The 25,150-nt window shown below is 45.5% G+C and overlaps 2 protein-coding genes and 1 pseudogene across 2 annotated transcripts; 1 reads left to right on the forward strand and 2 right to left on the reverse strand.

Annotated features, from left to right (window-relative positions):
• Positions 1 to 3,025: 3,025 nt before the first annotated feature.
• Positions 3,026 to 8,069, forward strand: mfap5 (microfibril associated protein 5). Its single transcript, XM_036968731.1, has 7 exons — positions 3,026 to 3,142; positions 4,093 to 4,161; positions 4,275 to 4,307; positions 4,441 to 4,509; positions 6,881 to 6,968; positions 7,148 to 7,221; positions 7,371 to 8,069. Exons 2-7 carry the CDS (start codon positions 4,119 to 4,121, stop codon positions 7,484 to 7,486), a joined length of 423 nt encoding a protein of 140 aa, XP_036824626.1. The 5' UTR covers positions 3,026 to 3,142; positions 4,093 to 4,118; the 3' UTR covers positions 7,487 to 8,069.
• Positions 8,070 to 9,754: 1,685 nt separating this feature from the next.
• On the reverse strand, positions 9,755 to 18,530 carry LOC110509040 (adaptin ear-binding coat-associated protein 1). The gene is made up of 8 exons (XM_021589987.2): positions 18,379 to 18,530; positions 17,321 to 17,421; positions 16,725 to 16,829; positions 15,507 to 15,588; positions 13,667 to 13,775; positions 13,209 to 13,467; positions 10,581 to 10,686; positions 9,755 to 10,485 (listed from the first exon to the last, which is right to left on the reverse strand). The coding sequence occupies exons 1-8, from the start codon at positions 18,471 to 18,473 to the stop codon at positions 10,431 to 10,433; spliced, it is 912 nt and encodes a 303-aa protein (XP_021445662.2). The 5' UTR covers positions 18,474 to 18,530; the 3' UTR covers positions 9,755 to 10,430.
• A 124-nt stretch (positions 18,531 to 18,654) lies between these two features.
• On the reverse strand, positions 18,655 to 20,958 carry LOC110520834 (annotated as a pseudogene).
• Between the last annotated feature and the right edge of the window lie 4,192 nt (positions 20,959 to 25,150).

Below are 25,150 nucleotides of genomic sequence, written 5' to 3' on the forward strand. Positions count from 1 at the left end.
ATAATTGTCTACTCTAGTTTCTTAATCCTGCACGGTCCTTCGGGTCCCACAGCACATTTCTGCTTCAGCCCATCACCTAATTCAACTACCCAACCTAACGTTAAAGCCCTTGATTAGCATGATAATCAAGGGTTAGTGCTGGGCACGATCAAAATATGCACCCCTGTGGGTTCAGAGGACCAGGATTAAGAACTCCATGAATACAGAAATATGTGTGACCTTTAGCTACAAGCAACTCTGGACAGTGATACAGGCCGTGCAAGCTTTTACTCCAGCCCCACACTAGCATGCCTCATTCAATCTAGACCATGATACAGTGCCTTGCGAAAGTATTCGGCCCCCTTGAACTTTGCGACCTTTTGCCACATTGCAGGCTTCAAACATAAAGATATAAAACTGTATTTTTTTGTGAAGAATCAACAACAAGTGGGACACAATCATGAAGTGGAACGACATTTATTGGATATTTCAAACTTTTTTAACAAATCAAAAACTGAAAAATTGGGCGTGCAAAATTATTCAGCCCCTTTACTTTCAGTGCAGCAAACTCTCTCCAGAAGTTCAGTGAGGATCTCTGAATGATCCAATGTTGACCTAAATGACTAATGATGATAAATACAATCCACCTGTGTGTAATCAAGTCTCCGTATAAATGCACCTGCACTGTGATAGTCTCAGAGGTCCGTTAAAAGCGCAGAGAGCATCATGAAGAACAAGGAACAGACCAGGCAGGTCCGAGATACTGTTGTGAAGAAGTTTAAAGCCGGATTTGGATACAAAAAGATTTCCCAAGCTTTAAACATCCCACGGAACACTGTGCAAGCGATAATATTGAAATGGAAGGAGTATCCGACCACTGCAAATCTACCAAGACCTGGCCGTCCCTCTAAACTTTCAGCTCATACAAGGAGAAGACTGATCAGAGATGCAGCCAAGAGGCCCATGATCACTCTGGATGAACTGCAGAGATCTACAGCTGAGGTGGGAGACTCTGTCCATAGGACAACAATCAGTCGTATATTGCACAAATCTGGCCTTTATGGAAGAGTGGCAAGAAGAAAGCCATTTCTTAAAGATATCCATAAAAAGTGTTGTTTAAAGTTTGCCACAAGCCACCTGGGAGACACACCAAACATGTGGAAGAAGGTGCTCTGGTCAGATGAAACCAAAATTGAACTTTTGGCAACAATGCAAAATGTTATGTTTGGCGTAAAAGCAACACAGCTGAACACACCATCCCCACTGTCAAACATGGTGGTGGCAGCATCATGGTTTGGGCCTGCTTTTCTTCAGCAGGGACAGGGAAGATGGTTAAAATTGATGGGAACATGGATGGAGCCAAATACAGGACCATTCTGGAAGAAAACCTGATGGAGTCTGCAAAAGACCTGAGACTGGGACGGAGATTTGTCTTCCAACAAGACAATGATCCAAAACATAAAGCAAAATCTACAATGGAATGGTTCAAAAATAAACATATCCAGGTGTTAGAATGGCCAAGTAAAAGTCCAGACCTGAATCCAATCGAGAATCTGTGGAAAGAACTGAAAACTGCTGTTCACAAATGCTCTCCATCCAACCTCACTGAGCTCGAGCTTTTTTGCAAGGAGGAATGGGAAAAAATGTCAGTCTCTCGATGTGCAAAACTGATAGAGACATACCCCAAGCGACTTACAGCTGTAATCGCAGCAAAAGGTGGCGCTACAAAGTATTAACTTAAGGGGGCTGAATAATTTTGCATGTCCAATTTTTCAGTTTTTGATTTGTTAAAAAGTTTGAAATATCCAATAAATGTCGTTCCACTTCATGATTGTGTCCCACTTGTTGTTGATTATTCACAAAAAAATACAGTTTTATATCTTTATGTTTGAAGCCTGAAATGTGGCAAAAGGTCGCAAAGTTCAAGGGGGCCGAATACTTTCGCAAGGCACTGTAAGTTGGTGTACAGTTAGAGCTGGGCTGAAACAAAAGCCTGCACACACTGCTGCTCTTTCAAAACCAAAATTGGCCACTTCTGAGCTGAGACCACACTCACCAACTACACTGTTGTCTGGTGAATATAGCATATCTAATAAGTTGAAGTATCATACACACTCATTCATAGAATCTACCCTGTAAAGAACTTTATTATACACAGATTTAAAATAGATATTGATAACAAATGTGTACTTTGTGGTTGTGACCCAGTGACTCTTGACCATTTATTTTAGAACTGTTCTTATGTCAGAAGTTTTTTGAGTGAGTTAGAAAATGTTATTTGAAAATAAACAACTATTAATGTTAATCTGAGAGACTCTGATGTTATGTTTTATTTTGATCCAAATGATATGGACCCTGATTTAACTTTCATTGTTCATGTGTTTATTTTTCATGCAAGACTCTTCATCCATAAAATGAAGTGAGCAGAGAACAAACTCTTCTTCACATTATTGAAGATAGAATGTAAATATTATTTTGAAATGATCCGTAAATGTAAAAACAAAAAAGCAAAACACACCATCAAAAATTGGACAAATTGAAAATGTATTTGATATGTAATACCCCTGTTAGGTTTATGTACTCTTGTTTGTATATTTCTGTTTTTGTATTTGTTGTGTTCATAATTAAAAAAAAAATTAAACTCACTAAGTTTACTGCCCCGCCTAGTGGAGAAAGGGGATCCCTGCAAGCGCAAGGTCTGCCAGACCTGTATCAGTCATTCCAACATATTCCTTCAGCTGTTCTAAAGCATACTGGGCTAATTGTTAATGTTCATATTTATTATACAATATTCTACCTATCATCGTCTGTTGATCATTATTCTTTCAGTTGTTTGTATTTGTAAAGAGTAAGTTCCTAGTTCAATGCGCTGATAGATGTGTTTACTATTAGGGATGGTTATTGTGAAATCAACAGATATATATTTTTGATAATGAGTTTGTGTTGTTTGGGTGTATACGAAACCAACTCTGGACTAGAACAATTGTCCCTGAATCTCTGCCAGATTGGAGGAGAGGAAAGTCTGAGAGAAAGAGAATTCTAATGAGAGGGGAGGACAAGGGGTGGAGGAGAAGAAGGAGGAGGGGATGGAGAGAGGAGGAGGGGAAAGGAGAGAGGACAAAATATTCAAAACAAAGGACGCTTTTGGACGACAGGAAAAGTTGTGAGTATGAAAACATTGTGTTATTTTCTTAATTTTGAAGACTATAAAGACATTAGTAGCACTGCAGTACTGTATATAGAATGCTTAAAATAAATAACATGAAGTACATATATAAAAGATGCATAGAGAAACCAAACTATTTTACTGCAAAAAACGAACTTTACATGAAGTCATCCTAATAGAATACTGTTTGTGAACTTCGGTCATGGATGACAATATGTCATTCAGACCTAAAGTATTTTAGAAAGCTATGTGCCCTGGCATACAAGAGTGTATAAATGAGTCGAAGCAAGTTAAATCAATTTAACGTATTCAGGGCCTGGGTAAGATGCTGGTAAAGGAGGAACAGGGTGTTAAACATATTGAGTGACAAAACTGTTCGGACACTTTAGAACATTCTTAATAAGGTTTGCGAAAAGAGAAGTGTATGAAAAGAGTGTGTATGAGAAAGGAGGAGTAGAGGGGTGCTCAAATAGGGCACAAAAAACACATTCTTTTGTGAGAACTCATGTCTTGGACTCCAAACTCACACTGACACATCACAAGAGGAATGATGCAGGGAGAGAGCTGAGGGTGTGTGTGTGTGTGTGTGTGTGTGTGTGTGTGTGTGTGTGTGTGTGTGTGTGTGTGTGTGTATGTGTGAGAGAGAGAGAGACAGAGAGAGAGTGAGGTGTTTGTCTCTATATACTGATACTACCAACAGCACATATACTGATAATATCAACAGCACATATACTGTATCTAGCTAATTTACCTGGATTTCATCAGGTACACATTTCCTACAACTGCCTTAGAGAAGAGTATACATTGCATTAGAAACAGCAGAGGTAGGGCCAGGGGGAGAGCAGAAGGAGGAAATGTAAAGACGAGATATTGAAGAGTTCCTCTGTGTGAATTGAAACATATAAACTATTTTCCTCTTGGGCTTTTGTGGGTCCTGTTTCCTTCAGCTCGTAAACATCCAGCTCTTACAAGGATGGGCAGTCTTCCAATCGCCCTGCTCCTCTGCGGTTTCCACGGTAACCTCTGACAAACACAACACACAAATCATCACCTTCAATTAGGTTTGAGTCCATCACTGTTTGTTTTAACTCCATAAAACATTCCCCTCATATGGTTTTCTGTTCCACAGTCCTCACAGCTGTGGCCCAAGCCCCGCAGGCTGGTAATAATGCCCTCTATTCAATGGTCACACATTATTTCAACAGACATTAAGTTACATGATATGTCTCTGTCTGTGAGTCATGCCGTGGGTAGAGGTTGTTCCCATGCTGATTGTGTTGTTTCCCTGCTGGTAGAGGTGGAACTCCACAGAGGTGACTGGAATGAAGAGGAGGCTTTGGTGTCTGTCTCTACCCTACCACCTGGTGAGTGAGGTGTCTGTCTCTACCCTATCACCTGGTGAGTGAGGTGTCTGTCTCTACCCTACCGCCTGGTGAGTGAGGTGTCTGTCTCTACCCTATCACCTAGTGAGTGAGGTGTCTGTCTCTACCCTACCGCCTGGTGAGTGAGGTGTCTGTCTCTACCCTATCACCTGGTGAGTGAGGTGTCTGTCTCTACCCTACCACCAGGTGAGTGAGGTGTCTGTCTCTATCCTACCACCTGGTGAGTGAGGTGTCTGTCTCTACCCTATCACCTGGTGAGTGAGGTGTCTGTCTCTACCCTACCACCTGGTGAGTGAGGTGTCTGTCTCTACCCTACCGCCTGGTGAGTGAGGTGTCTGTCTCTACCCTACCGCCTGTGAGTGAAGTGTCTGTCTCTACCCTACCGCCTGGTGAGTGAGGTGTCTGTCTCTATCCTACCGCCTGGTGAGTGAGGTGTCTGTCTCTACCCTACCGCCTGGTGAGTGAGGTGTCTGTCTCTACCCTACCGCCTGTGAGTGAAGTGTCTGTCTCTACCCTACCGCCTGGTGAGTGAGGTGTCTGTCTCTATCCTACTGCCTGGTGAGTGAGGTGTCTGTCTCTACCCTATCACCTGGGGAGTGAGGTGTCTGTCTCTACCCTACCGCCTGTGAGTGAGGTGTCTGTCTCTACCCTACCGCCTGTGAGTGAGGTGTCTGTCTCTATCCTACCGCCTGGTGAGTGAGGGGTCTGTCTCTACCTTACCACCTGGTGAGTGAGGTGTCTGTCTCTATCCTACCATCTGGTGAGTGAGGTGTCTGTCTCTACCCTACCGCCTGGTGAGTGAGGTGTCTGTCTCTACCCTACTGCCTGGTGAGTGAGGTGTCTGTCTCTACCCTACCACTTGGTGAGTGAGGTGTCTGTATCTATCCTACCGCATGGTGAGTGAGGTGTCTGTCTCTATCCTACCGCCTGGTGAGTGAGGTGTCTGTCTCTATCCTACCGCCTGGTGAGTGAGGTGTCTGTCTCTACCCTATCACCTGGGGAGTAAGGTGTCTGTCTCTACCCTACCACCTGGTGAGTGAGGTGTCTGTCTCTACCCTACTGCCTGGTGAGTGAGTGGTCTGTCTCTGCCCTACCACCTGGTGAGTGAGGTGTCTGTCTCTATCCTACCGCCTGGTGAGTGAGATGTCTGTCTCTACCCTATCACCTGGGGAGTAAGGTGTCTGTCTCTACCCTACCGCCTGTGAGTGAGGTGTCTGTCTCTATCCTACCACCTGGTGAGTGAGGTGTCTGTCTCTACCCTACCGCCTGTGAGTGAGGTGTCTGTCTCTACCCTACCGCCTGTGAGTGAGGTGTCTGTCTCTACCTTACCACCTGGTGAGTGAGGTGTCTGTCTCTATCCTACCATCTGGTGAGTGAGGTGTCTGTCTCTACCCTACCGCCTGGTGAGTGAGGTGTCTGTCTCTACCCTACCGCCTGGTGAGTGAGGTATCTGTCTCTACCCTACTGCCTGGTGAGTGAGGTGTCTCTACCCTACCGCCTGGTGAGTGAGGTGTCTGTCTCTACCCTATCACCTGGGGAGTGAGGTGTCTGTCTCTACCCTACCGCCTGTGAGTGAGGTGTCTGTCTCTATCCTACCGCCTGGTGAGTGAGGTGTCTGTCTCTACCCTACCATCTGGTGAGTGAGGTGTCTGTCTCTATCCTACCATCTGGTGAGTGAGGTGTCTGTCTCTACCCTACCGCCTGGTGAGTGAGGTGTCTGTCTCTACCCTACCATCTGGTGAGTGAGGTGTCTGTCTCTACCCTACCGCCTGGTGAGTGAGGTGTCTGTCTCTATTCTACCGCCTGGTGAGTGAGGTGTCTGTCTCTACCCTATCACCTGGGGAGTAAGGTGTCTGTCTCTACCCTACCACCTGGTGAGTGAGGTGTCTGTCTCTACCCTACTGCCTGGTGAGTGAGGTGTCTGTCTCTACCCTACCACCTGGTGAGTGAGGTGTCTGTCTCTACCCTACCGCATGGTGAGTGAGGTGTCTGTCTCTACCCTGTCGCCTGGTGAGCGAGGTGTCTGTCTCTACCCTACTGCCTGGTGAGTGAGGTGTCTGTCTCTACCCTACCGCCTGGTGAGTGAGGTATCTGTCTCTACCCTACTGCCTGGTGAGTGAGGTGTCTCTACCCTACCGCCTGGTGAGTGAGGTGTCTGTCTCTACCCTACCGCCTGGTGAGTGAGGTGTCTGTCTCTACCCTACCGCCTGGTGAGTGAGGTGTCTGTCTCTACCCTACCACCTGGTGACTAAGGTCTTCAATGTGGAACAGAAACATCACTAAACAATGTTAGGCCAGGGATGACCAGGGGTGTCCAGGGTTATCTTGATGTTGTGTGTATCCTCTGTGCTAGACTGTAGGGAAGAGACGTACCCCTGTACCAGGATGTACTCTGTCCACCGGCCCATCAAGAGATGCATCCACTCCCTCTGCCTTTACAGGTAAACTGCAACTACAGGTTCTCTCTCACAGGAAAACATAGACACACTCAGTGCCTCCTGGTCATGCGGTCAAAGTTCATTGGTTTCAACCTGAGAGCCTGTACAGAGAGGCATGTTTTAGAGACAGCAGCTGGGCTCTGATTATAGTGTAATGATGTCTGTCTCCTGGTTTATCTCAGCCTCCCTCGTGTCTATGTGATCAACAAGGAGATATGTGTTCGAACTGTCTGCCAACAGGATGAGTACCTGAAGGGTAAGACAGTCCACCTGATAGCACTTCATTAGACCTGTCGTTAGGATTACAACAACATAACAATCTTAGAGTGCATGAAACACTTACTGGCTTTAGGACAGCATGTACATCTGAGCCCACACATCCTCTCTCTCTTCTCGCCATCCCAGCTGAGCTCTGCAGGGAGCGGTCCGGCTGGCCCAAACGCTTCCAGAGGTCAACCACCAATAAGAAACGCTGTCGCAATCGCCATGGCAACCCCAAAACCTGGGAAAACAAGGCCTGATGGGCCCAAGATGGCGGAGATGGAAGGAGGGGCGGAGGAAGAAGGGAGGAAGGAGAGAAGGAGTAGGAGGGAGGAAGGAGAGACAGAGTAGGAGGGAGGACACCCTTGGAGACAGAACACTGGGTTGTCTCCATAAAAACACCCCAAAACATCATAAATCCACCGCTCAACACCTGGTGCTAGCCAGCCAGACACACACACACAACCAGACACACACAAACAAACAACATATATAACACAGTCCATGTAACTCCAGTTAAGAACAGTCTGAGTCATATTTCTCAGTCTGTGTTTTATTAGAACTGTCTGTGAATATCAGGGGAGAAATCACTCCCCACAGATTGGACCTGTGTTTTAATTGACACGGATCATGTTCTGTGCCGTTGCGGGCTGTATCATACTGTTCAGATGGAACGCTGTTGAGTTCCTGTAGTTGTGTACTGAAGAGACAGTCTGAGAACAAAGTATCCACTCTGTCATTGCTGACACCTTATTGTAAAGCACTCTATCACAATCCAATACCAAAGCAGTGCAATACTACAATACAGTGCAATACTACCCAATAAAATGTCATTCATTGGTTTGTGTGGATCACTTTATTGATGTAGTCCAGTTTTTTTCCTCACGTAGATAAAAAGAAAACAAGTCAACCTTGACTCAACATTAGTTGATATCTTTATGCTTTGATTTTCAATACATCAGCATTTACATACACATATACTGTATTTGTAATGTCAAGAATAAACACATAAACCAACATGAGTAGAGTCTACACAGACTCTCACCAGTTCATACCAATTCTCCCACTAGCTGTGTTCTCACACAGGAAATCAATCAATTATCACCTCATTAATAAACATCATGTCATCAGTCAATGCAAATCTTTGAGTCCATGTGTGTCCATGAGAGAAAGACACACACAATGATAAGTACAAAAGCCACATAACTGGCTTACTGTAATATTATGATGTCCTGTACAGCATTATAACCCTTCCCTCCCTCCCTCCCTCTATCCATCCATCCATCATCCATCCCTCCATCCATCCCTATATCCCTCCATCCATCCCTTTATCCCTCCCTCCCTCCATCCATCCATCATCCCTCCCTCCATCCCTCTATCCCTCCCTTCCTCCATCCATCCATCCATCCCTCTATCCATCCATCCCTCCCTCCCTCCCTCCCTCCCTCCCTCCCTCCCTCCCTCCCTCCCTCCCTCTATCCATCCATCCCTCCCTCTATCCATCCATCCCTCTATCCATCCCTCCATCCATCCATCCCTCTATCCATCCATCCCTCCCTCCATCCATCCATCCATCCATCCCTCTATCCATCCCTCCCTCCATCCATCCATCCCTCTATCCATCCCTCCCTCCATCCTTTTTCTCTCAATAACAACACAACAGTAAAGTAAAACACTGCATCTCACAAGGACTGGAATAGTCTGACTGCATTGACAGAGTTACGTTAGTTCCAGGGTTCAACGTATAGAATACAGACAGACGGACGGACAGACAGACAGTTGTATGTACACACACAGGGCTATTCATCCAGCAGGGCAAAAGTCGTGACCTAAATTAGTCATCTCTACCCAGAAACCCCTAGGGACTGTTTACATCACAAGGCCTAAATTATTACCTCACAAGGCCTTAATCAGGCCTGTCTATCACCCCATGGGTTTAAGCCCTTCCTCACCCTCCATCCCTCCTCAGAACCCACTCATCTTTCCCCTTCATCCCCTCACTCTGCTGTCCCTTCCCTCAATTAGCAAACTTTTTTCCTCTCACTCCCTCCATTTCTGTGTTAACTAACACCAGCCTCCTGTTAAAACAATGCAGCCAAGTGATCCAGACAAGTGCCCATCCCCAGCCAGCAGTGATAATGTCCACAGCAGCTGCTGTTGTGCATCTCACCACTCTCCCCGTCAGACTGTGGTTGTAGGACCGCAATAGCCCACTAAGGGGCGCCAAACAGCATGCCTGCTGTGTAAACTTACAGTAGATCAGTGTCCACTCAAAGCAGAAGCTGCTCCAAAGCACAGCTCCAGACTCACCGTGGCCTGACCTTAGCAATTAAGAGGAAAACGCAAATCTGACCTTAGATCAGATATGAGATAACTTGGTCATATACTAATGCATCCAGGCAAGCCTGTAAATCAGTTATTTCAGGCGATAATTCCAGTTGGAGATTCTAAAGGAAAATTAGCTACAACACTACCACAACAACCATGGGAATTACAAACTACTGACAATATATACATTTACAATAATATATTATGTACATAAATTAACTAATGTATTTATTTATCAAGACTATATTAGTGTGAGTCACCATCATTCCTTTCTGTACCATCTTTCATTTAAAGAGATTTGCCCTCAGTCTTTTCCCTCAGTAATAAATAAATACTCTGTTGCAATAGATAGAGAGACAGAGGGAGAGAAGGGCAAGGAGAGGAGATGGGGGGAGAGAGTGTAACTTTGGGGCTGAGAGGGAAAGATGTAGAGGGAGAGGATGGTAAGGAGAGGAGACGGGGGGAGAGAAGGGCAAGGAGAGGAGACGGGGGGAGAGAAGGGCAAGGAGAGGAGATGGGGGGAGAGAGTGTAACTTTGGGGCTGAGAGGGAAAGATGTAGAGGGAGAGGATGGTAAGGAGAGGAGACGGGGGGAGAGAAGGGCAAGGAGAGGAGACGGGGGGAGAGAAGGGCAAGGAGAGGAGACGGGGGGAGAGAGTAACTTTGGGGCTGAGAGGGAAAGATGTAGAGGGAGAGGATGGTAAGGAGAGGAAGCCAGGAGAGGGGTGAAGAGAGAGAGATAAATAAAGAGAGGGGGAAGAGAGAGAAAGAGTACACTGAGGTTGAGGTGATAATATACAGTGTTCTGCTGGAGTCCTCCTCTGGTCAGGGGTTAAAGGTCAGGTGAAGGTCAAGTGAAAGAGATTGTGCGACGACCTCAGAACTGCTGCCAGTTGGTGGAACCATCATCGTTGGTGAGAGAAGACATTGACCTTCATTATGGGGAAAAAGAGGAGAGCATTAATGGGGGGAACAGAATAATGAAAGAAGAGAGAAAAGGATGAAAGAGAGAGGATTTTCCCCTTACTTTTCTGGGGCAGAGAAGTCTCCCCACATGTCCGAGCCGCCTGCAGGGTTGGGGTTCGGCTGCACCACAGAGTTGGAGTTACTGCTGTCCAGGTCTAACAAACAGCCTGAGAACAGAGAGACAACGATAGAATTAGGAAACTAATGTAATAGGATCTCTATGGAGACAACACACATCAAACCCTTCAATACACACCCTCTACTGCTTTCTCTACATTCATACTCTAACGACAATAGCCTTTTTTCTTGGTTAGCTCATAAAACTAAAAAAAACAAACACGCAGGGCCCCATTCAACCCTTAACCTAATTACACAGTGGCATATAAAACATACACTTTTTCCCTTCAGTCAAATGAATTCACAGCATGGTTTGGGGAACTGTAAAAATAGTCTTCAACAATGGTAGCAAAATGCGCTATACAGAAAAAGCAGTTACTAGGGTAACTGAACAAGATAAACAAACAGATGAATCAGAAGCAGCAATATAAAAACAGGGTTGCATTCAGGAGAACACAACGCTCTGAACGTTGCACATAGAATTGTATTGTATGGAGCTGACATCTTCCCTAATCTACATGCCAGAGCAGATCTATACTGAACAAAAATATAAACGCAACATGCAGCAATTTCAATGATTTTAATGAGTTACAGATCATATACGGAAATCAGTCAATTGAAATAAATAAATTAGGCCCTAATCTATGTATTTCACAAGAGAGGCCAGGAGCACAGCCATAGGTGGGCTTGGGGGGACATAGGCCCACCCACTTGGGAGCCAGGCCCAGCCAATCAGACAGACAGTATTTCTGACAGACAGAGATACTGCTCAATATCATCAGTTGTCCGGGTGGCTGGTCTAAGACGATCCCGCAGGTGAAGAAGCCAGATGTGGAGGTCCTGTGTTGGTGTGGTTACGCGTGGTCTGCGGTTGTGAGGCCTGTTGGACGTACTGCCAAATTCTCTAAAACAGCGTTGGAGGCGGCTTATGGTAGAGAAATTAACATTAAATTATCTGGCGACAGCTCTCGTGGACATTCCTGCAGTCAGCATGCCAATTCCACACTCCCTCGAAACTTTAGACATCTATGGCATTTTTTGTGACAAAACTGAACATTTCAGAGTGGCCTTTTATTGTCCCCAGCACAAGGTGCACCTGTGTAATGTTATTTAATCAGTTTCTTGATATGCCACACCTGTCAGGTAGTACGATTACAGTATCTTGGCAAAGGAGAAATGCACACTAACAGGGATGTAAACACATTTGTGCACAAAATTTGAGAGAATTAAGCTATTTGTGCATATGAAACATTTCTGAGATATTTTATTTCAGCTCATGAAATATGGGACCAACACTTTACATGTTGCGTTACATTTTTTGGTTATTATATACACTATATATACACAATATGTGAATATCCCTTCAAATTAGTGGATTTGGCTATGTCAGCCACACCTGTTGCTGACAGGTGTATAAAATTGAGCACACAGCCATGGTCTTACTGAAGAGCTCAGTGACTTTCAATGCGGCACTGTCATAAGATGCCACCTTTCCAACAAGTCAGTTTGTCAAATTGTCAAACTTCCCTGCTAGAGCTGCCCCAGTCAACTGTAAGTGCTGTTATTGTGTATGGAAAGGTGGAAACGTCTAGGAGCAACAACGGCTCAGCCGCGACGTGGTAGGCCACACAAGGTCACAGAATGTGACCGGCGAGTGCTGAAGAGCGTAGCGAGTAAAAATTGCCTGTCTTCTGTTGCAACACTCACTACCAACTTCCAAACTACCTCTGGAAGCAACATCAGCACAGGAACGATTCGTCGGGAGCTTCATGAAATAGGTTTCCATGGCCGAGCAGCCGCACACAAGCCTAAGATCACCATGCACAATGCCAAGCGTTGGCTGGAGTGGTGTAAAGCTCACCTCCATTGGAGTCTAGAGCAGTGGAAACGTCTTCTCTAGAGTGATAAATACGCTTCACCATCTGGCAGTCCGACGGACGAATCTGGGTCTGGCAGATGCCAGGAGAACGCCACCTGCCCCAATGCATAATGCCAACTGTCAAGTTTGGTTTAGGAGGAATAAAGGTCTGGGGCTGTTTTTCATGTTTCGGGCTAGGCTCCTTTGGTCCAGTGAAGGGAATTCCTAAAATTACAGCATACAATGACATTCTAGACGATTCTGTGCTTTCAACTTTGTGGCAAAAGTTTGGGGAAGGCCCTCTCCTGTTTCAGCATGACAATGCCACAGTGCACAAAGCGAGGTCCAGACAGAAATGGTTTGTTGAGATCGGAGTGGAATAACTTGACTGGTCTGCACAGGGCCCTGACCTCAACCCCATCGAAGACCTTTGGGATGAATAGGAACGCCAATTGCGAGCTAGGCTTAATTGCAGAACCTCACTAATGCTCTTGTGGCTGAATGGAAGCAAATCCTCACAGAAAGCCTTCCCAGAAGAGTGGAGGCTGTTATATCAGCTAAGGGGGGACCAACTCCATAATAATGCACATGATTTTGGAATGAGATGTTCAGGGAGCAGGTGTCCACATAGATATGCACTCCATGACCAAATGTATCTGAACAACCAGTAGCATTACACTTCGCTGAACGTGGCCCAAAATGCTGTTCACCTACCTGTGTTATTTCCCTCTGAGAGCATGTCACTTCCTGCTGAGTATGTGTTGTTTCCTCCTGAAAATGTGTCACTTCCCCCTGAAAACGAGTCACTTCCCGCAGTGAATAAGTCTCCCCCTGAGAATAAACCTTCGTTGTCATTGGAGGAGCTTGACATAGGGGGAGGGGCTATCTTGGTGCCTCCACCGCTAGGGGGAGGAGGGAGGAGCCCAAAGCCACCAGCGCTCTGGGGGCGGGACTTGTCTCTCTTTCTGCCTTGCTGAGAGAGGAACAGAAAGAGAGAGGGGTGACGGGTGAGAAGGAAGAAGAGAGGAATAGGTGTTTGAGTGATAGCTGGACAAAGCTTATAAACAGAGCATGGGTTTGCAACGTGTGTGTGCATGTTCGTTTTTAGTTGTTAGGCGCTAACCAGATGGTACCATGGAAGGAGTATTATGGGTATGAGTTGAGGAAGTTACCCCGATATTGAGAGTGATGGTCTGTCCTTCTTTGAAACCCAGGTCCAGTTTAGGAGTGTTGTCTGGAGTCTGAGACTGCTTACTGATCTCAAGCTCCTGTTTCACCCACCTGAGAGAGAGACAGAGAGACAGAGGTGGCGAGCGAGCAGTAAACAGAGAGAAAGAATGAGAGGGAAAAAGGGACAGAGTTATTAGATATATATATGATCTGTAGATATTACATTTCAAGCGCCTTTATTCTTTTGAAAAATGTTCTGTGCATAATGTTTACTCTTAATTTGTGATTGTTTATTTCACTTGCATTGGCAAGACAAAAGAGATGATTGTGGACTACAGGAAGAGGAGGACAGAGCACGCCAACATTCTCATCGACGGAGCTGCAGTGGAGCAGGTTGAGAGCTTCAAGTTCCTTGGTGTCCACATCACCAACAAACTAACATGGTCCAAGCACACCAAGACAGTTGTGAAGAGGGCACAACAAAGCCTATTCCCCCTCAGGAGACTGAAAAGATTTGGCATGGGTCCCCAGATCTTCAAAAGGTTCTACAGCTGTACCATCGAGGTTACATCACTGCCTGGTATGGCAACTGCTCGGCCTCCGACCGCAAGGCACTACAGAGGGTAGTGCATACGGCCCAGTACATCACTGGGGCCAAGCTTCCTTCCATCCAGGACCTCTATACCAGGCGGTGTCAAAGGAAGGCCCTAAAAATGGTCAAAGACTCCAGCCACCCTAGTCATAGTCTGTTCTCTCTGCTACCACACGGCAAGCGGTACCAGAGCGCCAAGTCTAGGTCCAAGAGGCTTCTAAACAGCTTCTACCCCCAAGCCATAAGACTCCTGAACATCTAGTCAAATGGCTACCCAGACTTTTTGCAGTGCCCCTCTCACCCCCTCTTTACACCACTGCTACTCTGTTGTCATCTATGCATAGTCACTTTAATAACTCTACCTACATGTACATACTACCTCAACTAACTGGTGCCTCCGCACATTGACTCTGTACTGGTACTGTTACGACTTCTAGCTCCTCTCCCTGTTCGGGCGGCGCTCGGTGGTCGGCGTCGCCGGTCTACTAGCCATCACCGATCCCTTTTTCCTTTTCTGTTTGTTTTGTCTTTGGTTCTTTTTCACACCTGGTTTCATTTGCGTTAATTTCTGTGTGTATAATTGTAACCTGTTGCCTGCCTCAGTTTGTGCGGGATTAGTCGTTGATTGTGAGGTTCTCGGTAAGGTATTACCGTTATTTGTTTTCACAGGTTCTGAAGTATATGAGTGTCGGAACTTTGTTTGTTCCTCCGTACGTTTGTACGGGTTTTTTGTTGTCGAGGGCGTTGTCCTTTTGATTGTGCCATTCCCGTGCTGGTGGACTTTCTTATTAAACACGCTTCTCAGACATCCCTGCTCTCCTGCGCCTGACTCCTACACCTACCACCTAGACGCACGTTGTCACAGGTACCCCCCTGTATATAGTCTCGCTATTGTTATTTTACTGCTGCTCTTTAATTGCTTTTGCTTTTATCTCTTATTCTTATCTGTATTTTTTTGAAACTACATTATTGGTTAGGGGCTCGTAAGTAAGCATTTCACTGTAGGATCTACACCTGTTGCATTCTGCGCATGTGACTAATAACATTTGATTTGATTTTGATTTGAATATAAACATATTTTCCATGTCAATAAATCACCTTGGAATTGAATCGAGAGTTATAGAGTGAAACAGATGACAGGCCATTACTAATTCATGTCAGTTAGAAGTCAACATTGTAGCTCTGAGCTGCACTTGTTTGCTAATGTTATGAGTGTCATCTCTGTTGTGACAGCTGTAAGAGCAACACACTTGAAGTGGTCCTGCAGCGCCACGTTGAAGTCAAACGAGTCTCCTCTGTCCCCAAACCCGATGCCTATGAACGCACTGCGACCTGAGAGACAGGGGCCAAAGAAGAACAACAATGTAAATTACAAATCAAATCACTTGGTACACACACTGATCCTAAAACAGAGACGTAGCACAGTGAGAAACAACTGATCGTGTACTCCAAATGCTGTAGTAGAATACTGTTTCATACTACACACTCAAATGATCCAAAACAAACCTTGTTATTACTGTGGTATACTACTACTAATACTACTACTACTACTATACTGAACAAAAATATGAACGCAACATGCAACAATTTCAACGATTTTATTGAGTTACAGTTCATGTAAAGAAATCAGTAAATTGAATTAAATAAATTAAGCAATAATCTATGGATTTCACATGACTGGGCACACCCATGGGTTTGGCTTGGGAGGGCATAGGCCCACCCACTTGGGAGCCAGGTCTAGCCAATCAGAATAAGATTTCCCCCCCCGGTTGGATGTCCTGGGCTGGCGTGGTTGAATGTGGTCTGAGGTAGTGAGTCCGGTTGGATGTCCTGGGCTGGCGTGGTTGAATGTGGTCTGAGGTAGTGAGTCCGGTTGGATGTCCTGGGCTGGTATGGTTGAATGTGGTCTGAGGTAGTGAGTCCGGTTGGATGTACTACCAAATTCTCTAAAACGATGTTGGAGTTGGCTTATGGTAGAGAAATAAACATTAAATTCTCTGGCAACAGCTCTGGTAGACATTCCTGCAGTCAGCATGCCAGTTGCACACTCCCTCAAAACTTGAGACATCTGTGGCATTGTGTTGTGTGACAAAATGGAACACTTTAGAGTGGCCATTTTTTGTCACCCGCACAAGATGCACCTGTGTAATGACGATGCTGTTAAATCAGCTTCTTGATATGCCACACCTATAAGGTAGATGGATTATCTTGGGAAAGGAGATATGCTCACTAAAAGGGATGTCAACAAATATGTGCAAGTTTATTTTGATAAATAAGCTTTTTGGGCGTATGGAACATCTCTGGGGTCTTTTATTTCAGCTCATGAAACATGGGACCAAAACTTTACATGTTGCGTTTATGTTTTTGTTCAGTATAATAACTGCTAATAGAACATGTGGGGAAGTAGTGTGTGATACTTATTTCTAATTTGGCCAGATGGTGACTAGTGATGACAACCAACAACCCACCACTCTCATCCTGGATCCGAAGCACAAAGTACCGACTGGAGTCACTGACGGTTTCTATGGCGATGCCAGGGTACTCGTCCACTGGTGCCTGTGCAAACAGCTCCCCTGCAGAGACGGAGGGTAATTAGAACTTAGGCATTATAACTAATGGTTCGAGTCAAGAGTCAGAGGGCAAGGTGGAGAAGTTAACATAGTCCTTTCAGATCAACAAGAAGTGCCCAGGGGACAATTTGGAATTGGGCACGATGATCTTCTGACTAGAAGTGACTTGAGGTGGGCTAGGGGCTAGGGTAGGAGTCCCCGATTACATTCAGCAGTGGGCCAATTTTTCCTTGAGCGGATGCTCGGAACATAGTTATAAATAATTTGCACACTGCAAATTGACCGCAAGAAACAGATATAGTATTTGACAAAAACAGAATAATTTCAAACTTTGATTACATTGGGATACGATCACATATGCCTCTCTATTTATACGTGAGAATACTTGGGAACAGACTTCCTAAATAAAAATTACTTTGATCTCTTCCTGGTGATTTTACAGTCTTTTATGTCCATGAACAAAAGTGATTATTTGTAAAGATTTGGCTTCTCACCAGAGATCTTGTCCTCCAGTTTGATGAAAGCCACTTTTCCCCGAGCCGTCACTCTCATACGGCCTGTCCAATCAGGGGCGTCCAGCTTCCAATCCGCAGCCCTGAGGGCGACACAGACAGCCAATCAGGGATGAGACTGACTGTATAGGTGTGTGTGTGTGAGAAAGAGGGAGACCATGTTGATAGCCAACCACCACACTTTGCTACTGAAATGAGAGTGTCTGGGCTGGCAGTTCACCAGACCTGGGGTGGAATACCCCCTCATTATTATTATTCACTACATCACATAACAGACTCAGCTTTGTGCGTGGTCATGGCACGTTACTGGTGGTCAGCCAATCAGCTCCCAGGAGACAGATACAGCATGGAGACTGGATCACGTTAAAACACCAGCCAATGAACAAATGGGTAAACACAATATAGTCACATTGCCAAACATAGACTGTACCCTAACAGGACTGAAGTCACTGTCAACAAGATATTCTTTAACGAACCCTGGTCAGAAAGTAATAGGATAGGCGACAACAGAGAAAATGCCCAGATAATCCTCAAAGGGAGTAAAAATCTCACCTAATCCTCTGGACTTTAAAATACCGTAGTATCTGCTATAGCCTTTCATTCAACATTCGCCCCAAATAAGAGTGCAGTCAAAGCGCATTTTATAAAACGGGGACACGACACAGTCACGTTTTCGCACTGAAAACAGGATTCCGTGTCATTCATTGTCAAATACCGAAAGGTGGACATCAATAATGACATGTGTATTCTCCCGATCCATCCCACTACGCACAACTTTGACATCTGGTGGTAGACTATTCCTCCCCAACCAGTTTGCCTAGTAAACCACCTTAGAAAAAGCTATTGCGCACTGCAAAGGCAACATAGACGAGCATTATAGCCTTTATATGGGCTATGCATTGCCTTGATGTGGGGACAAGAGCTTTGCCTACGGGGAGGTTGATATATCGCCGCATCAACAATGGATACTGGAGTCAGACCAGGGCAAGGTCACCGGTTGATGGTCACCGGTTGACCGGTTGATGAACCGTGTCTCTTACCTGACTCCCCGGTTCGATGCCCGCGGCGGGATTCGGTAAACGTTGACGTCAGGTTTCACACACAGGATCGACTCGTATTCGCCCTCGGTCGCCATCTTGACTTTAATTCAATCGGTGTGTGGTGATCGTGCACGTTAACGGGTGCGAGAGCGTAATACACTGTGTATTTGCGCACATGAAGCGTTCACATCCATTTCTAATGTCATTTATCCAGATGAATCAACCATTGTCAGTGATAGTTTAGGGATCATTGTAATCAATTAGCCTACGTTTTATTTAGTTGTTTATCGTTGGCTATGTGAGAGATAAAGAGCTGGTCAAATGTAAATAGAGGATAGGATAATGTCAACACAAAACGACTCAAACACAGTTGGAGGGAATGATTTAATGGATGTGTTACAAGACAGTAATAATGCTACAAAGGGTAAAAATGTAAATCCCATGGATTAAATAACAGTATATAAACACATTATTGAGTTGTACAGTTGACCTATTTCAGTTATTATTATTTTCTTTACCGTGATAGATTAAAGTGATCTTTACAGTAAAACACTGACACCAGTGGGAGGAGCAGAAATAATATAGCTCCATATCAGTAAATACTTTTAGCCTACTAACTCAAGAGTACAGTGTGTGTGCATGTGTGTGTGTGTGTGTGTGTGTGTCCTACCTGGAGGATGTCGTTAAGTTTCCTGGCCAGTTGAACAGAGTTCTGATGCAGTCCGTCCCAGGCCTTAAACACACGCTGTCTGCAAGCCACAAAGGTCTGCCAACAGTAGACAACAGTAGAAATAGTCTACAGGGAAGAGCCAGAATTATAATGAGAGAAGTGCTCACACACCCACACACGCCCTCTCTACCTTCATAGTTCATGACAGTGATCTGCACCCCGGCTCTCTGCAGCATGCGGAGACCCTCTCTCGCACTGCTGTCTTCCGGGTCACAGAAGTAGAGCCTGGAGACGTAGATCCTGAGGCGGAGGTTGGGGTTCTGGCTGAGGAACTGGGCCAGCCTGTAGGAGCAGTCTGAGCAGGGGGACCAGGAACAGAACCAGGTGACTGAGTAACACAGTCCCACACTGTCTGGAGCTCCATAACCCCACAGGCAGGGACATAGGGCGCCTGCTTCCATGAGGCGCAGGAACAGAACCAGGTGACTGAGTAACACAGTCCCACACTGTCTGGAGCTCCATAACCCCACAGGCAGGGACACAGGGCGCCTGCTTCCATGAGGCACAGGAACAGCAGCTGGGGGGTGGAAGGAAAGAGCATGATGGAGGTGTGTGAGAAAAGGAGAGGGGTGAGGAATGAGGGAGAGATAGTGATGGAAATAGGGGAGGAAGTGAGAGGGATGAGGGAGAGTGAGTGATGGAGGTAGGTGAGGAATGAGGGAGTGATGGAGACAGGTGAGGAAGGTAGACAGGTGAGGAATGAGGGAGAGAGTGATGGATGTAGTTGAGGGAGAGAGAGAGAGAGAGGGGGGGGTAATGACTGAGGGAGGAAGATGTAGATAGAGGGAAAGGAGAGGTAATGCATGGATAGAGAGTGGAGAGTAGAATGAGGGGAAAGAGAGTGATGAAGACAGGGGAAGGAAATAAAGAAAATGGGAGAGATAGGAAATATATAACGACGGATGACAGATGATAAAATTTGTTCCATGTTTCCTCCTCTCCTCTCCTCTCCTCTCCTCTCCTCTCCTCTCCTCTCCTCTCCTCTCCTCTCCTCTCCTTTCCCTACTCTCTCCCCTCCCTCTTCTCCCTACTCCCTCTCCTCTCCTCTCCTCTCCTCTCCTCTCCTCTCCCTCCCTCACCTCAACAAGACAGCCGGACCGGTTGCGCAGGTGTCCAAAGTCGAAGGAGAGGGAGTTTGGTCTCACCCGCCTCTTGACCACGATGCACAGGTAGGTTTCGTGTCGGCCCTTGGCCCAGCGCATGTTCTTATAGTGGTAGATAAACTTATTCTGGGCCAACAGAACACTGAGACACAGAAAGTAGGTTTTCACTGAAATAAGTAGTAGAGATGAATGCTACATCTATTTTTATACGCAAACTGAGGCAGGCCTATGGTGAAAAGGTGAATGGTTATAGCCACTACCATTGCTTTTCCCTCCTCTGCCCCTGCAGTGTCTCCTCTGGTGTGGAAAAGCCATATATTCTGGTTATGAGGACTGCACTAACTACTCAACACTTTCTTCCTCTTCTTTAACAAAACCACAGGTTTGGTTAACCATCTGTCAATGAACTGGTGTCTAACAAACTGGCCCTGGTTCTCTCAGTCTCAGTTTCAATCAGACAACTTTCAGTGAAACTAGCGAAAGCTATTCAATACATTGTTGTCATCATCACCGAAACTTCTGATTGTGCTGCATAAGAGAAAGATGACAGGAGTGGTTTCATAAAGCATCATCAATAATAAATAGGACAGCATTCACCAATTGGCAGGGATTAGTTGTAAAAATGTACTACACCATTAGTTGATCCCGTCATGTGATATTATATCATATACCTTTTCTCAACTCATTAAACAATGAATACATAAAAACAGATGTTCATTTTACTCACCTGTCAAATGTGTTGATCATTTCAGAAGCCTAATTTGCCTAATATATATATATATACCTATACACTCAGTCAAACAGCTTGTGTAGAGAGGTGGCTCTGGTTGGATGGAGAGGTTTTTCAAAACAAGAATAGGGGAGGGGTGACAGCAGTACCAAAACTAGAACAGGGTCGTATAGATACGTATACTACAGGACATTGTTCTTCAGCAAACAACGATGTAGGCCCACAAACTGTCAAACTAGATAAGAAATACTAGTTATACTAGATAGATGCAGTCTGTGTGTTGATTATGACTAATAGTAAACTGAACAAAAATAGAAATGCAACATGCAATAATTTCAAAGACGTTACTGAGTTACAGTTCATGTCTGTAAATCAGTCAATTGAAATGAATTCATTAGGCCCTAATATATGGATTTCACCACTGGGAAAACAGATATGCATCTATTGGTCACAGATACCTTAAAATAAAGGTCGGGGCGTAGATCAGAAAACCAGCCAGTATCTGGTGTGACCACCATTTGCCTCATGCAGCGCAACATATCTCCTTCACATAGAATTTATCAGGCTGTTAATTGTAGCCTGTGGAATGTTGTCCCACTCCTCTTCAATGACTGTGTGAAGTTGCTGGATATGGGCGGGAACTGGAACACGCTGTCGTACACGTTGATCCAGAGCATCCCAAACATGCTCAATGGGTGACATGAATATGGAGGCCATGGAAGAACTGGGACATTTTCAGCTTCCAGGAATTGTATACAGATCCTTGTGACATGGGGTCGTGCATTATCATGCTGAAACCTGAGGTGATGGTGGCGGATGAGTGGCATGACAATGGGCCTCAGGATCTCATCCCAGTATCTCTGTGCATTCAAATTGTCATCGATAAAATGCAATTGTGTTTGTTGTCCGTAGGTTATGCCTGTCCATACTATAACCCCACCACCACCATGGGGCACTCTGTTCACAACGTTGACATCAGCCAACCGCTCACCCACACAACGCCATACTCTGCCATCTGCCCGGTACAGTTGAAACCGGCACTCATCCGTGAAGAGCACACTTCTCCAGCGTACCAGTGGCCATCGAAGGTGGGCATTTGCCCACTGAAGTCAGTTACGACACCGAACTGCGGTCAGGTCAAGACCTTGGTGAGGACACAGAGCATGCAGATGAGCTTCCCTTCTCTGTTTTGCAAACCCACAGTTTCATCTGTGGCATTATGTTGTGTGACAAAACGGAACATTTTAGAGTGGCCTTTTATTGTCCCCAGCACAAGGTGCACCTGTGTAATGATCATGCTGTTTAATCAGCTTCTTGATATGATATGCCACACCTGTCAAGTGGATGGATTATCTTGACAAATGAGAAATGCTCACTAACAGGGATGTGAACAAATTGGTGCACAACATTTGAGAGAAATAAACTTTTTGTGCAAATGGAAAATATCTAAGATCTTTTATTTCAGCTCATGAAACATGGGACCAACACTTTACATGTTGCATTTATGTTTTTGATCAGTATAGTTATACTACATAGATATAGTCCATGAGTTGATTATGACTAATTAGAGAACCACAAGAAACAAATCCCTTTCACAATGCAGGAAACACAAAGTCATTATAGTGACCACACATGAGTCCAGGAGTGTTTGACTGATTTGTAACCTTTTGATTTTCTCACATACGTCAGTAAACTCAGCCAAATGGGTGGAAATTTCCAAAGGCGCTTCGCTCGCTCCCCCAGACAGTCACCCAACCCTCCACTCTGGTTTTCCCAGATCATAAAAAATGAAAACTTCCAGATACCTTCTCGCCTTGATGCAGACTGGGTTTACCACCCTTCCTCGTTCCACTCCACTCCTCCCTCCTTTCCTTCCCTCCTCCCCCTCGTCACCGTTTCCAGGCCCCAGAGTTGGGGTAGACATGGGCATCCCCCATAACCCAGAGGCCCTGACACCTATACCTCTGATTTGGGTTGTGTGAGTGAATGTGCTTGCACGTGTCATATTTGGGTTTTCCCAAAGTGTGTCAATCATAAAAACCGTAGGAGCTGTGAGTGACCTCTCACCCCAGGCTTCCCTCTCTGCTCCACCACCGCAGTGTGTGGCTCTCTCCCCTTACCCACAGTGTGTATAACTCAGACCAACCAGCCTTTGAACCATGAGATGTTGTCATCCATCCTCCTCCATAGACAAGGGTGTGTTCACTCTCTCTCCGGCTTTGTTCTGTGCCGTCGTTCTGTCTGTTTTTGCTCCGGCCTGGTCCCGTTCACTGCAGCTGCACGCATCCTGTGCCTCTGTTTCCCATGACTCCCCACTCCCCTCTCCCTCTCATGCACTCTGTGGTTTGGGGAATTCACCGTTTCCCAGGGTGGGTGTATTTGGAGCTCATCTGTACTGTGTGTGTGTGAGTGTGAGTGTGTGTTTGGTTGGCTTGTGGAGCCCATCTGTGTGAGTGTGTCATAATGATGATCTTTACACATCATCTGGAACGGATTTATCCACTGCCATTTACGTACCAACCACCGGTGGTGCGGTGCCCCAACATCAAGATTTACACTCCTCTGCCATGTTTGTCTGTGTATGTGTCTGTGTGTGTATCTATCTGTGTGTGTGTGTGTGTCTGTGTGTGTATGTCTCTGTGTGTGTATGTGTCTGTGTGTGTATCTATCTGTGTGTATATGTCTCTCTGTGTGTATGTGTCTGTGTGTGTATGTCTCTGTGTGTGTGTATGTGTCTGTGTGTGTATGTGTCTGTGTGTGTATGTCTCTGTGTGTGTACGTGTCTGTGTGTGTATGTCTCTCTGTGTGTATGTCTCTGTGTGTGTATGTCTCTGTATGTCTCTGTGTGTGTGTCTCTGTGTGTGTATGTGTCTATGTGTGTATGTCTCTGTGTGTGTATGTCTCTGTGTGTGTATGTGTCTCTGTGTGTGTATGTGTCTCTGTGTGTGTATGTGTGTGTGTGTATGTGTCTGTGTGTGTATGTGTCTGTGTGTGTATATGTCCGTGTGTTTATGTGTCTGTGTGTGTATGTGTCTGTGTGTGTCTGTGTGTATGTGTCTGTGTGTGTATATGTCCGTGTGTGTATGTGTCTGTGTGTGTATGTGTCTGTGTGTATATGTGTCTGTGTGTGTATGTGTCTGTGTGTGTGAGAGAGAGAGAGTGACTATGTGTTGACAGCAACTAACCTTAGTAACCTTGTTGCACTATGTTGATAAAGCACCTAAAATTCACTGTGAATGTGTCTATGGAATGTTACCATTTATAACCTCCAGTCTGGATCTGTGTGTGTGTGTGTGTGTGTGTGTGTGTGTGTGTGGTTTTAAGTAAGACATATGGATTATACATCACCATCTTCCATGGTTTGACCACAGTTTACCGAGGTCGCCTTTCGGTCACATATCAACTCACATGCACTGGCCCTACTGTAACAGACAGTGTGTGTGTCAGAGTACAGTAGGTTATGGTAGACATGGCTGTGCATTTAGCCCATAGTCAGGGGGGAACCAACCGGCAGCAGGATGTGCAAAGCCATACTTTCCGAAACCCTTCCACCCCCCACCCACACACACACACCCACCCACACACCCACCCCCACCCACCCCCCACCCCCGCACACACACAAACACACACACCCACCCACACACCCCCAACCACACACCCCCACCCCCACACACACCCACCCACACACACACCCCCACCCACACACACACACACACACACACACAGCCATACCGTGCAGAACCACATGACCACAGTCACAAACAGGCTTACTTTCCAGTAGCGTGAACTCACATCTGTTTCCTCACAACAATAATAGTTTCAGATGTGTTAGACTATATAAGGCCAGCTAACAGGTGTCTGCAGCAGGGCAGGGCAGCCATGGAGAGAGAGAACCATGAATCTCAATAATAAAATGACCTCATGCTCAACGGGAAGAATGAGGAAGACTGTTTCAAGGATAACAATTACTCCCACACTCACCATTACATCTGTCTGCACATTTCCTTCACTAATGTGCATGGCCACTGGTAGTGCTAAATGTGTGAGTGGGAGGGATATTTAATGGGGTTTTACTGTAATCCCAGCACTACAAAGAGTTGTGGCATTGTAATGTATTTATTCTGAAGATTACACATTGTTTTACTGCAGAGAAATCACTTTACGTTAGAATCCTAGAGGCTTAGAGCTAAGGTTTTGTTCTGGTTAAAC

The sequence above is a fragment of the Oncorhynchus mykiss genome, chromosome 3 (genome assembly GCF_013265735.2).
Source record: "Oncorhynchus mykiss isolate Arlee chromosome 3, USDA_OmykA_1.1, whole genome shotgun sequence".
Classification (NCBI taxonomy): Eukaryota; Metazoa; Chordata; class Actinopteri; order Salmoniformes; family Salmonidae; genus Oncorhynchus; species Oncorhynchus mykiss.

Bases quoted from the DNA above. Each gene is read 5' to 3' on its own strand.
- mfap5 (XM_036968731.1), top strand. From the start codon at position 4,119: ATGGGCAGTCTTCCAATCGCCCTGCTCCTCTGCGGTTTCCACG. The intron at 4,162-4,274 runs GTAACCTCTGAC...TCTGTTCCACAG, and splicing joins GCTCCTCTGCGGTTTCCACG to TCCTCACAGCTGTGGCCCAA. The intron at 4,510-6,880 runs GTGAGTGAGGTG...CCTCTGTGCTAG, and splicing joins TGTCTCTACCCTACCACCTG to ACTGTAGGGAAGAGACGTAC.
- LOC110509040 (XM_021589987.2), bottom strand. From the start codon at position 18,473: ATGGCGACCGAGGGCGAATACGAGTCGATCCTGTGTGTGAAACCTGAC. The intron at 17,422-18,378 runs GTAAGAGACACG...TGTCGCCCTCAG, and splicing joins GCATCGAACCGGGGAGTCAG to GGCTGCGGATTGGAAGCTGG. The intron at 10,687-13,208 runs GTAGGTGAACAG...CTCTGTTCTCAG, and splicing joins CTCAGAGGGAAATAACACAG to GCTGTTTGTTAGACCTGGAC.